This window comes from Pangasianodon hypophthalmus, chromosome 5, assembly GCF_027358585.1.
Source record: "Pangasianodon hypophthalmus isolate fPanHyp1 chromosome 5, fPanHyp1.pri, whole genome shotgun sequence".
Taxonomy (NCBI): Eukaryota; Metazoa; Chordata; class Actinopteri; order Siluriformes; family Pangasiidae; genus Pangasianodon; species Pangasianodon hypophthalmus.
The window spans coordinates 27,895,999-27,910,045 of record NC_069714.1 but is presented as its reverse complement, the minus strand read 5'-3'; the positions used below and the strand labels follow the sequence as shown (position 1 = coordinate 27,910,045).

General features: G+C 40.2%; 1 protein-coding gene across 9 annotated transcripts in view; it reads right to left on the bottom strand.

Moving 5' to 3' along the window:
• map2 (microtubule-associated protein 2) overlaps nucleotides 1-14,047 on the bottom strand; it is a 128,076-nt gene that overhangs the window by 34,295 nt on the left and 79,734 nt on the right. For 8 of the 9 annotated variants that reach the window (XM_026912796.3, XM_053234337.1, XM_053234330.1 and 5 more), the window contains exon 5: nucleotides 1,654-1,758. In XM_026912796.3, coding sequence (XP_026768597.3) covers nucleotides 1,654-1,758 — 105 coding nt within the window. Of the gene's footprint in view, nucleotides 1-1,653; nucleotides 1,759-9,875; nucleotides 13,237-14,047 lie in introns of those variants that run through there. The other variant, XM_034304872.2, reaches the window with a different exon arrangement.

The following is a 14,047-nucleotide window of genomic DNA, read 5'->3' as shown; positions in this document are numbered from 1 at the left end:
CTTCTGATAAAGTGGTAAAGTATTTACTTGCAAGTAGATTTAAGAAACAGACATTAGCAATAGTGGCAATAGTGACAATGAGTTTTACAATTAATGCTGAAAGCACTTTTTTCCTCAGGATCCAGGAAAACAAAGGAAAACCTACTATGAGAAACGATGACAGCAAACCACGAAATGTATAAACACCAGCTTTAGATCAGTTAGGACACCTGTTCTATGAAACCCTACAGCTGTGTTACCTTCTGGCTCTCTCTTTTAGTTATGCTCTCACAGCTAGACCTTCTGGAGTCCTCACTTTTGTTCAGATCACAATGTTCACCCTTTTTAACCACTGTAGGATAACAGCATTCCTAATAATCTGTTCTCTCTCTTTCTCTCTCTCTCTCTCTCTCTCTCTCTCTCTCTCTATCGAGCTGTATGTGTACTCCTGCTGCCTGATCCTGACACACTTCTGCTGCTCAGAACCACCCAGATTCATCCTGATGATCTACTACATCTGTGACTTTCTGTTGCTGCTGATGGTCCCACACGGACACCCTAAAGACCTCTACTTCCCAACTTCCCAACCTTCTCAACTTTCCTTCAGTATTTAATCATACCAGGATACTGTAGATTTGTTCTTAAGAACTGCTGCTGTAATCATAAAGACTGTCCTGTGCTCATCTGCTCATATTGATCACTGTTTCAACATACTCTTTACACTTCTACACTTGTATACTGTAATGATTTATTATCCCACTATCCAGTGTCACCCAGAAGTGGTTCCCTTTTGAGTCTGGTTCCTCTCAAGGTTTCTGCTTCACGTTGTGTCAGAGACTTTTCTCCTCACCACTGTCACCTCTGACTTGTTTATTATGGATCTATATCCATCCAGATTTCTGTAACGCTGCTTTGTGACAATGTCAATAAAAGCAAAATTAAATCCAATAGACTTGGATGTCCTGCAGTAGAAACAGTATTTGAAAATCTCTACAGATTGACTATAGATTATACTGGTTTAACCCCCTCCACTGTATAGCGCCATAAAGCAATACATTTACAAGGCACAGGTTTTGCAGTTCTATCACTAGTTGGTCTTGAATAGACAAGCATGTTTGTGTCAGACAGATGGGTGTAATTTCAATGATCTTGCTCTTTAAGCAAATTGATCTATAAGCTTATTAATCTGAAATTAAAATGAGTAGTCACTGGCAACATTTTAATTTTTAAAGAAAAAAAAAGGACAATCATCAAATTTAGATTTTCTGGTTTTCAATGACCCAACTGAAACTATATCAAATGTCAAGATTTGTGTGCAAAGTGCAAAATAATCAAAACGACAGCATTTCGAATACTTAGGTCCCTTTTTACAGAACAATTCTGTTTATTTCTGGGCATTTAATAATGTATTCAAATACATTCATATCCATAAAAATCAGCATTACTCATACTATTTATAGGAAAAAGAAAAAAATATATAACATATTTGAAGCATAAAGAAACTCTACGACACAGCATGACAGAAGCAGGCCATATCTTCCACAGAAATAGCACAAATTGCAAAACAGATTTTTCTATTTCAAGTGCATTGGACGAAAAAAAAAAAAAAAACAGACTTTCGAGGCTGCATGGCTTCCAGTATCCATGAGAGTGAATCATAGTGGTGTATCCTACCTGAGGAGAGTCGGACAGCTGTGCCTGGATGGAGCTCCTGCTCTCCCTTCAGTACCGCGACCGCCTCGGCCGTCACCTCCTGCACGATGCGCGCAGACACTTGCTCTGTAGAACACACACACGCCCATCATCATCATCATCATCATCATCATCAGGGTGGCTCAGTGGTAGCTACAAAATATATACATATATATATATAATGATTTGCAAACCATCATATGAGTGCCCTGGATCATGGCATTGGAGCAAAATGTTTTTCTAATAACTGGATGCTCTAATTCCTCTAAGCATCACTACGCTTGATTAAAACAATAAATGATTGAAAAGAGAGCTTAATTATTCATTCATCCATTCATATTTGTTTTTCTTTTTAAATTGGTGAAGTACACGTAAAGTAAGTACACGTAAAAGTCATACACAGTCACATGCGTCACCATTTTTTTGCTCTTTATAGAACCACCTACACCCAAAAAAAAAAAAATTCACTGATAGCATTACTGCTGTACATAAGCATGTAAGTACATACGTATAAATAAAAAAGTAAAAAGATTACAATGGGATACATAAGTAAAAATGAAAAACAATTGCTTATATATACATGTAGGTAATCTAGGTATCTTTCAATAAAAATCAAATGTTTCTCCAAAATAAAAAAAAAAAAAAAAAAAACAACCCTGAACACAGTTACTCTCCATAGAAACCCAAAGTGCTATCCATTAAAAATAAATACCAAGATAATGTTAGCCTTTCAGTCCTTTTAGTGCTCTGCAAAATGAAGTGACTGTGAAATAATAATTTAAAAATAAAGTTCTGAAAGGATTGTGAAAACCTGCATTATAGACCTGGAAAAGATTGTCATGGCAACAGTGACACAAGGAGCGCAGAAAGCTTCAAAATTAAAATTGGACATGTATGGAGCTTACAGGCTGCTGGTCTGAACAGAATAAAATGTCTCAATGATTCTTAAAGGCTAGAGATTATGTACTGTATGATCTGGACATTGAATCTGAGACAATTTTCAAGAAGCGCATTCAAGCCTGAGGCTTTTAGAAAATGACCAAAGTTCTGTATTTGTGGCTAATTAATATGTCGATGACTATTTCAAGGAAATGAGTCCAGACATCACATTACCACAGGATGGAAAACTCATCTAGATGAGCTGGCAGGAGAACTGATATTAACAAGCTCAAAACACTAGAGTAGTGCATTAAAAAGAATAAAGCAACATGTCATGAGGAGATTAAACAATAGCTTCATTCTGAACAAAAAAAATCAGATTAAAACTTTCTAGCTAGTTAGGTAACGTTACGCTGTCTGTCAGTTTTCATATATGAAAGGTGTTATAATGTTACTGTAAGCTTTTGTTCAGAAAATACATATTATCAGCATGGTAAGCATCATATGAGTGAGTGCTTAATAAGTTGATAGTCACAGAAGGCTTTACATCCAGTGCTAAGATCAGATTGAAGATGCTAAGTGCTAACAATACCTTCAACTCCATAGAAAGAACAGGCTAAATGAGAACACAATATATACATGGAAATCTACTGTAGTTGAGACATTCTGAAACAATGACATGTTGATAATCAGTTATACAATATACTACATAAAGAATAAAACACTTGGGGGCATGCTGCTATAGGAAAATAATCAATGGCGTAGTGGTGTGACATAGCCTGATGCAAACCTGAGTTACTGTCACTACCCCAAAGTTAGTTGTTCCGCATGTTCTGAATTGTTTAATTCCTTTTATACTACAGCAATTTACCAATAATTACAATTTATCTATTAATGGATGACACATCATACTTTTTTTCTATTTCTGGTTACATTTAATGTTGTGGAACATCCATTAAACAAGTATTTCTTGTTATCAATTGTTATCAGCTGTAAACAGTCATTCCCTCACTGTCTGAAGCAGAATCATTTCTTTTTTAAAAAAAACTCAGCTGTAAGTTACATTACAATGGAGGTAGAAATAAAAGCTGGACGCAGTTCAGGGTGCATTAAATGGAGTAGAACAACTGTGGTATATAATATAATAACAGCAATGGTATATATTAATGACAAAATTAATAAGTATTATATTTAATAAATAGTTATTATTATTATTATTATTATTATTATTATTATATGCAAGTATCTAATACAGCTTTCTCTTGAAGTTAATAAGACAGAAAAAATGCAGCTTGTTACCAGGTTACCAGTTGGGAAGTGTAAAGATACAGCTTTACCTGTGACTGTTACAAAGCACTGACACTGGAGACTCCTTCCATAAATGCTAAATAAACATTTCTTGAAAGCATAGTAAACAAGTTCCTGTAAATGAGCTGTTACAACAGCCGCATTAAAATAAACCTGTGATTTGCAGCTGCACTACTGTCAGACTGCAACACCTTACAACACCAGAGCTATGGTGTAAATTGTGATATTCAACATATTGTTACTGCTTTCCATTGGGGTGAAGGCTGGTTAGCTAGGCAGTATTTTAGGCAGCAATTGCAATTCCAACATAAAGACTGTCCCAGTTTGAAATAAAAAAAATGGAAGACAGTAACGTGTCTCTTGCCCAATGTCATGGCAATATTGTAAACTGAAAAAAGCATAGGCAAAAATCACCACACACAGTATATCAACCTACTCTCACATGTATGCATGGTTGATTTCTACGAATTAGCACTGACCCAGTAGTATACAGCTAAGTGTTGAGTGGACTGCTCTGTGTTAAGCACTGTAAACTCTTTTTCTGGTGCATGACATCAAGGCTCTAAAAAGAAAATACTGGTTAAGTGCCACTTTATACTCCCACATTCTCTATGCTATAGAAAGTGCTTTTGTGCTCTTTAGGCATAGCGTCTTCCACCCACATCTAATCACACACAAACACACACACAAAACACATGTAAGCAAATCAAAACAACTGAAACCACCTACACAGTGCGCAAGACCTCTGCTTAACCACAGCCATGATGCTCATTAAAAAGTCTACAGTGTTACAGTATCTTTCATCTTTCATTAATCTTCAGATTCTATTCTCACCAGAACCAGGCTGTTAAATTCATCTCTACATGATTCACACCTTGAAATGCCAGTCAGTGAAAGCTAATGTGGCATCTATTTAGCACCACGTAAGCTAGAGTTATCCCACCAGGATAACTCACGCCAGGCCAGGGATCTGCGTGGCGTTTTGCTTTAACAGGGATTGGAGAATAATCAGTGTTCACTCGAACACAGAGAACGAAGAGAATGAGCCATTCCCATCTGCAACACAGAAGAGAGAACTGCATGCTGTAATTGCACGTCCTCTCGCCCACATGCCTCATTACTGCAAGGGGAGGGGGGCATCAGAGATGAGCTGAGAGAGGAGGAAAGAGAGAGGTGGGAGAGATATAGAGGAAAAAAGAAAGGAGACAGAGGCGGAAGTGAGAGAAAAGAAAGAAATGGGGGATAAAGAGAGACAGAGGTGGGTTTTAAAAAAGGAAAATGAGAGGAAAGTGAAAGAGACATACAGAGAGAGAAAGAGAGAGAGAGAGAGATTACTTTCTCTTCTGACTGACCATACTGAGGCTTAGGCTTCAAATCTGTTTGTTTCTATCAGAATGTATAGAAAATGTAGACACTGATTGGTCGAGGCCACCTATTTTGCATTCATCCTATGTTCATCCTGGCTGATGATTGGCTGGGAGACAGAAACTTATAAAGCCAAGTTTAAATGTGAGCTTGGAGATACAGCTTTTTAATTCTTTTTTAATATTAATAATACTAAATAATAATACTTAAAAATAACACCACAGAAGAAACTCATCTCTCCTAGATAAGAAATTTATATGGTTTACTCATTTTTGACCAAAATGCAAATTTGATAGCGGTCATGATTTACACAATTTACTTATATATTTTCACTTTCATCCAAAGTGACTTATAATTAAGCAGTTAAAGAAACAGAGTGACAAATGAGATTTTCTCCATTCTTTGCAAATTAGGTATGACAATATAACGTGACAAATCCAAACAATTTGCAGGAACGATGTTTCTTTAGTTCCCCATGCACAACTTTTACCTGCAATTATTTCCCATTTACTGCTCGAGTGCCTCTTGTTAGCATCTCACTCATGCCATAAAATGGAAAAAAAAACGTATAACCCTGGTTTCATCTTATCCTGTCATATACAACTTCTTATTAAATGTGCAAAAAAGACACGAAGAAAAATAAAGCTTGGAAGGAAGTAGCACAAATGCTTGGTGCCTCTAGTGATTATACATAGATTATACACAGTGTACAGATTAGCTTTGCTAATCTGCCAATAAAGATGTGTAAATCCAAGCACATAACATGTAAATCAAACAACCGATTTTCACACTAACTACACTGTTATTTAATTTGTCTTCAACTACTTAGCTTTACAAGATATACAGTACATATATGATGGGTGGTCTCCCTCTCACCCCTACGTTGGGGGTGGAGGGGCTGTGTTCCTCAAGCTCGGGTCCTCTTCCAGAGACCTGGGAGTTTGAGGGTTCTGTGCAGTATCTTAGCTGCTCCTAGGACTGCACTCTTCTAGACCTCAGATGTTGTACCTGGAATCTGCTGGAGCCACTCTTCCAGTTTGGGGATTCCAGGCCCCTAATGCTCCTATTACCACTGGGACCACTTTGGACTTGCACCTTCCACATCTGTTCCAGTTGTTCCTTCAGCCCCTGATACTTCTTGATCCTCTCATGATACTTCTTCCTGTTGTTACTGTCAGCTGGGACTGCCACATCTATCACAACTGCCGTCTTCTGCTCCTTGTCAACCACCACTATGTCTGGTTGGTTAGCCCACAGCTGCTTGTCAGTCTGGTTCTCAAGCACTTTCTGTGGTATGTCCCACTGGGTCTTGGGGACTTCTAACTCATAGTCAGCACAGATGTTTCTATACACTATCCCAGTCACTTGATTATGCCTCTTCGTGTATGCTGTCCCAGCTTGCATCTTACACCCTGCTACTATATATTGTACCGTTTCAGAGGCATCTTTGCACAGTCTGCACCTTGGGTCCTGTCGGGTATGATAGACCCCTGCCTCTCTGAATTTGGTGCTTAAGGCCTGTTCTTGTGCTGTTATGATCAGAGCCTCTGTGCTGTCCTTCAGGCCAGCCTTTTCAAGCCACTGGTAGGATTTCTTGATGTGAGCCACTTCCTCTATCTGCTGATGATACATCCCATGGAGGCGCTTGGTCTTCCATGATATTTTCTCTTCCTTCCATCACCCTCTGTCTTCTGCTGCCTGAGGCCATCTGAGGGGCCATCTTCCTGATGTACTCATGGATACTCCTTGTTTCATTCTGGATAGTGGTTCTGACACTCACTAATCCTCGCCCTTCCTCTTTTCGCTGCTCATAGTCTCAGGGTGCTGGACATTGGGTGGAATTCTCTGTGCATTGTGAGGAGTTTTTGTGCTTTGACATCAGTGGCATCTATCTCCTCCTGTGGCCAGCTTACTATTCCAGCTGGGTACCTGATGGCTGGTATGGCATACCTACTGATGGACTCAAGTAGGCCATCAATAGGTACGCCCTACTAGCCATCAGGTACCTTTCAATGACCTTCTGAGCTTTGCTCATTTGCCTGCTCAAATTAGCTGCTATGATGCCTGAGAGGAGTTTCCATGTTGTGGAGAGGCAAGATAGTGGGCGGTAGTTCGAAGGTGTTGTACCCTTATGGGGATCCTTCATGATCAGGATTGACTTGCCCTGTGTTAGCCAGTCTGGGTGAGTGCCTGTTGTTAGCAGCTCACTCATTTGTGCTGCTAGGTGGTTATGGACACTGTTAGCTTCTTCAGCTCTTCATAAACTTCTGTCCAGCTCTTCATACCTGAGACTCATTTTTGGATGTCTGCCTTTGTGATGATGATGATGATCAGTCCTTGTTCTGGAAGGTTGCTGTGGTCTGCTCTTAGATCCACCAGCCACCTGGCATTGGTGTTGTGTGATGCCTTGTTCTCCCATATGTCATTCCAGTATTGCTCAGTCTCAGCTCTGGGTGGGTCTGTCCTTGTGCTGTTGTTCCCTTGCAGCTGGAAGGCCACCCTAGATGGGTCTTTGGAGATCAGGCTCTCTTCTCTTGGCCGCTGCTTCTCTTGTGTATCTCTTCAGCCTAGCGGCCAGAGCTGTGAGTCTTTGTTTGGAAGTCTCTAGAACCTCACTTATGGACACCTTGTTGTACTTATTCATCCAAGACCTGTCTCTCATGACACCCTTCTGCACCTCTGTTAGCTGGGATTTCTTGACCTTGGCTTCCAACCTTCTTCTCCATTAACCACGCTATCTGCTGTTGCAGTGGCATATACAAGTTCAGCTGCAAGTATCTCTTCTGATGGAATTTTGTAAGTGAGGCTGGGGAGTCACATCCAGGGTATGACTGTGCTTAGTCTGGCCACAATTCTCATCTTCAGTTCAATGGATGCAGCTGTCATGTCTGGTTGTGGGGTATCATCTGGTTCTTTAACACTGTTCTCCTGGTCCACTCAGTATCTCCATTCTATTCATTAGTGTTCTCATTCTGCTGGAGCCTTACTATCTCCAGCTGTGATAGTAACTTATTTTTATTGATGTTAGAGCACTGGGCTACCAGCTGCTTCTTAGTCAGTGTGGATGTTGGTCTTCTGCTCATCCATAGATCCCCACACATGTTGCATGTAACCTCTCTCCTTCGGCCTGCTGTCATAGTAGCATTCCATCAATTCAGTATTCTCCGTCCTTGTCCATGTGTGTCTTGTTCCAGCGGCAATCTGAGTGTATGGCTTTTGTTATATCTTGCTCATGTTCCAAGGTAGGCTTGTATAGCATTAGGGGTCTAAGCCTGGGGACCCTCCCTGGGTGCTTGCCCTCAGGGTTAGGGGTACTGACCGGTTCCCCCTGATCTGTTGTTCGAATAAAAATTCTAGAGAGGCCATGCCTACATGTTCGCTCACAAGAACATGCAGTTTTCTAGTGTGAACATAGAGGTTAGATTCGTGCTCAATGATCCAACAGCGGGTTGGTGGTGCTTGGATTTGAATTCTTCCTAAACACCGAGCCATCACTGGATAATTTTATACCAATCAGCATAAACTGTGATAGGAAAAAAATCAATTTCAAAGATAACATTATGACATTAATCTATATGTTTTTGGAAAGAAATTGCATGTGAAAAGTAAGAAGAATCTTCTGGAAACCAAACATTTTAGTTGATCAAATACATTTGAATATATTTGAGCAAAAGGGAAAACTGTGCCCTGTTCCCTTCCTTTTTTTCTCCTTTATATTTTTAATAACGTGAGCAGACATGGTATTCTAAGCGAGGTTAAGAAGTGGGAGGATGAAGCCGATCCTACATCAGCGTAACTATCAGCTTCTGAACACAGACGTCTGGGCACATGTGACAGCTCATCACTGCCTTTGTCGAATGCTTTATTAACGCAGCAATTTTTTTCCCCCCACTGCAATTTAAACATGAATTTCACTGAGTACTCTATACCTTGTATCCAGTTTGTTCTTTCTGTCTTTACAAATCATTGTTTCTTTTGTTGATCCCAGTCCACCATTTTGTCCAATTTGTGTCTGGCAGACAGACAGGCTGCATTGGTCCAGACATGTCCTAGTACAACCCCTCCCCTCCATCCCCCCTCCAAGCAAAACGGTCCTGTCTGGCTGAGATACGTTCAGAATACTAATCAGATACTCTTCATACTCTTGCACACATACACACAAATAATCCGCATGAGGTCACTTCCTTTATGGTTCAAGTCTTGTCTTAATAATACACACGCACACAAACACATATATATACACACACACACACACACACACACACATATATATATATATAAAGCCAGATGTATCAGCTGCTTTTATAGACAATAGCTTTCTAGACAAATATTACATTTATGAAAATAAGTGTAAAGGATACGACAAAACAAAACAAAAGAACCCTCATCCATCAGGGCAGCAAGCATTACATCATTCCAACATGTCCTTAAAAACAGTTTACAAACAGTCCACATGATATTAAATAAAGTTCTAGCACATTAACCATGCCTAATACATCACCGTTTAGCCCAAAGACTCACTTTATTCATGCTCTCCTGACTAGAAAAAAAGTAACGTACCATCTGTTATAACGCAATCCTCACGCCAGATAAAAGACAAAATACCATCACATATAAAAGACCCCCGGACTGTGTCCGATCTACCGACTTACCCAGAAGAGAAGCAACTGAGGCACGGCGGTGCATGTACAAGGTCTGAAGAAGCCAAAAAAAAAAAAAAAAAACAATGAGGTGGGGGGATACGGCTACTACCCGGCGCACAGGAGCGGAGCTGTTGCCACGGCAACATGCCGCCTAGGCCCGGGACGAGCTCATGCTCTGAGCATGCCTTGGCCGACAGAGTGTGTGTGGGTGTGTGTGTTCCTGACTCATGGTGTGTGCAGCCTGAGAACCATCCTCTATCATTAACTTTATTACAGGCTTACATTCTCCGCTGTACCAAAAAACACACCCTCCGTCATAACGGCTTCTGCATGATCACAGTCAGAGAGCTGTTTCTCAAACCAGCAATCCTACAGGGTAATGACGTGAGCATGCAACATAATTGACTATTTTTTTATTTTCTGTAGACACAAATTGCCTGTGGTCCGCAGGATGACATCATGGACCAAGATCGTCTTTGAGAACGCCTTAGAAAGTCAGAGAATATCACAGCTCCTCGGACGACAATAAATTTTAACTGCAGGATGCAGAAGGTCAATCCGGCTGGTGTTTAAAGACGTGACAGGTTTTGATATAATCAATGCAATTCAAATCAACAGTTACTGCAGGCTTTGCTATCCAATCCTACCTCTCTCTCTCTCTCTGAATCAGAAACTTACTTATTTATTATTGAATGTACAAGGTGCACAGGACATCCACGCTCAGAAACAAAACAGTACTAGACTGTACCTTTCCTTGTGGCCCTTATAGTTTGTACCTTATTTATTTTTCAGCTGGAAACATGGACACAGTGCACCTTTAAAGCTAAACAGTTAATAATGGTTTATTTATGTATCTTAAAGGTGTAGTAGTCAATATTTTTCATTTCTTACTAGTACAAGTAAGAACAAATATTGGGAAAAATTGTAGAAATGAAATAAAATAGAATAAAATAGCTTAAGCCATTTTCACAGAACAAGTGAATTACACAGATGATAAAAACCCAGTTTGGAAACCTGCCTTCCAGTCTCCAACATTTGTTTGGATTGGCCTCTTGTCAGTCATTTTATAGACACACTCCCAATGCCCCCTCACATCCCCTTAAACGATTATGAGGGAATTTTGCCGGTTTATATGTTATGAATTATAAGTAACTTGGCTTTCAAGCAGTTGAATGTCTGAGTGTGCTTGAAAGTGATGTTATGACCTTCCTTGCTAATGATAACTCTAGTTAGCATGCCAACTCTAGTTGCACCACCATAGGTTTTGGGGGACAAGGTTTGTGTACATGGTTGGAAATGACAGCAGGTGCAGTCAGTAAAAAAAACAAACAAAAAAAACCATTTATCTCTTATTCAACTCCACCCATTAATCCAAATAGAGACCTATTTTTCACTAATTTTACGTAATGCACCTTTAAATCTTCGAAGTGGTATCATCAAACCTTCGGTACCTTTAGTGTGCACTCTTTACCCTACTAGGTCTATAAAAGGTCTACGCTTGACGCTATCACCCCAAACAACAAGCAATGGTACAACTTATGTGAACAACTTATTTATACATCATAGGTATAACCCCATACAGTGCCATTTAAACAAAACTCCACCACTGTCCAGGCAAAGCTAGTATTAAATATCTCTGTAGATGTTAATCTTACAGACAGGATTACACCAATGACAGTTGCAGGTGTATATTTTTTGACCATTAGAGTCCTCTAGTGGACACTTGAATTCTCAGATAATGAACCATTTTTCAGCACTGTCAGCTGGACTGCTTCAACATGTCCTGATGCTTCGTCTCTCCATCACTACAGGAAACAATGCAGTCCTTCCCACTGACTTTAACAGTTGTGCTCTCTCTCAAATGTACAGCTCTGACATTCTTGAGATTTTACTATGAGTTTTTGCAATGGTGGGTAAGCTTGGACAGTCATGCCACTCAAGAGCATGACACTGCAGATTTAAAGACATGGAGTGCCATGTGTCGACAGGCACAGTTTTGGAAAGTGGAAAGGCTAAAAAAGCAGAAACATCTGTGATAAACCCAGCCAGAAAATAAACATCTACTTCTCCACATTTTTCTTTTCAGATCAATTCCTCTCTCTCTTTTAATATCATAAAGCTGCACCAGAAAGCCAGTGTTGGTTTAAAAGTCTCTATGGCGTTTGGAAAGCTTATAATTGTATAGCTCCTGGCTCTGTAAAACACATTCACGCTCACACAAAGCTCCACTGAGCTCCGGCTTTGTGCTACAGTTAAAGGTCTTTGCTGACAACTCGGCAGAAATGCTAAAGCTCTGGCGTGAAAGTTACACCAGGTACAGCAGAGGCAGGAAGCTTCCCTCAGGCCACAGAAACTCATGATGACTAAATTAAACAAGCAAAGCAAGCTGCAGTCATTAATTCTGCATGTTTGTGAGAGGAGCAGGTCGATCGGTTTCATGATTTTGGTGACAGGCTCATGATTGATGGCGAGTCGCACAGGTACAGGAAACGCTTCGCTGGTACAGATATGTGATATGATTAATAATTAAGGTCAGGGAAGTAGGGGCGTGAAGATTCACCGTTACAAAATCAATCATACTGTAAATCCCAATGAAAGAGGCTTGGACTTGTTTTTCAACCCAAGAGAAGGAGGTGTGGCCTCTGTATCTGTCAGTCGTAGTGAAGGAGGCGTGGCTTATATATCTGTCAGCCCAAGAGAAGGAGGTGTGGCCTCTTTATCTGTCAGTCCCAGTGAAGAAGGCGTGGTCTGTGTACCTGTCAATTCCAGTGAAGGAGGCGTGGCTTATATATCTGTTAGCCGAAGGAGGTGTGTCCTGTGTCCAGTGAAGGAGGTGTGGCTTATGTACCTGTCAGTTCTAGCCCTTAACTTTTTTTGTTATTAGACAGCTAATCCTGTTTATTTATTTTTAAGCTACTGTTGAGAAACATTTTTATGTATGAAAGGTGCTATGGAAACACAGTGATCAGGTAAAGAAAAGGAAGATGATGGATAAAAAAAAAACAAAGAAAAGCAGAAGAAACAGAGAAGGTGGGAGAGACTCTCAGGGAACAGGGGATAAACAGCATAAGCAAGAACGAGTGATTAGGATAAACAGATGAAAGGATGGATACACACTGTTAACAGTATGCGAAAAGTATCGTGGAGTTCAGAGAGTCTTCTGGACTCTGCACACACACATACACACACACACGCACGCACACACACACACACACACACACGCACACACAGACACACAAAAGTGCTTTTGAAGATCACACCTTGCCTCCCACACCCTCGTATTCCTCTGACTGTTGCCCTAAGGACTTTAACCTTTTTCTCCTCCTCCTCCCAGCATCTTTTTCTCTTACTCTTCAGTTTCTTTCCTCTCCTCGCTCTCCCCTTTATTTCCCCTCCCTCTTTCTGTTTTTTCTCTCACCTCTTCCCACATCACCCACTCTGCACTCCTCCTCAAGTCACGACACTGAATGTTAACAGTCGCTCTAACGCTCTCTCTCAGCAAAACATCACCAAAACAAACTGTCACACAGACTCATGGCTTTATAGCAAGAAAGACAAAAGAGAATGTCAGCCAGTGATGTATATATCAGAAGAAAGAAAGAAAGAAAGAAAGAACACAACAGAGCAGGTAAAAGAAAGATAGAGGGCTATGAATACAAAAGAACGAAAGAAAGAAAGAAAGAAAGAAAAAGAAAACTGTGGCATAACCGCAAAAAGGGGAAAACAAAAGAAAAAAGAAAGGAGTTAGCAGAGAATTGGCCATGGCCTGTGTGTGTCAGTCAGTGATGTATGCATGTGTGTATAGTGTATTATGTGCATAATGTATACACTCATTGGCCACTTTATTAGGAACACCTGTACACCTGGTCATTCATGCAATTGCTCATATGTCAGCAGCACAATGCATAAAATCATGCAGATACACTGCATTAGTGAACATGTGTTCCTAATAAAGGTAATGAATGTGTGTGTGTGTGTATGTGTGTAGTAGTAGTATACTGTTTCAGTAATATAGTGCATAACACTCAGAATCTGATCCCAGGAGATTCATGCTTCATCATCCAGGAGCTCAATAAGAGCTCTATATCCTGTTCTATTCTCACTCAGATCAAGTGATAGGACCGGAAATAGTACATATTTTTTTCTACATATTTTCAAGCGTGTGTCTTTTTCTCTAACCC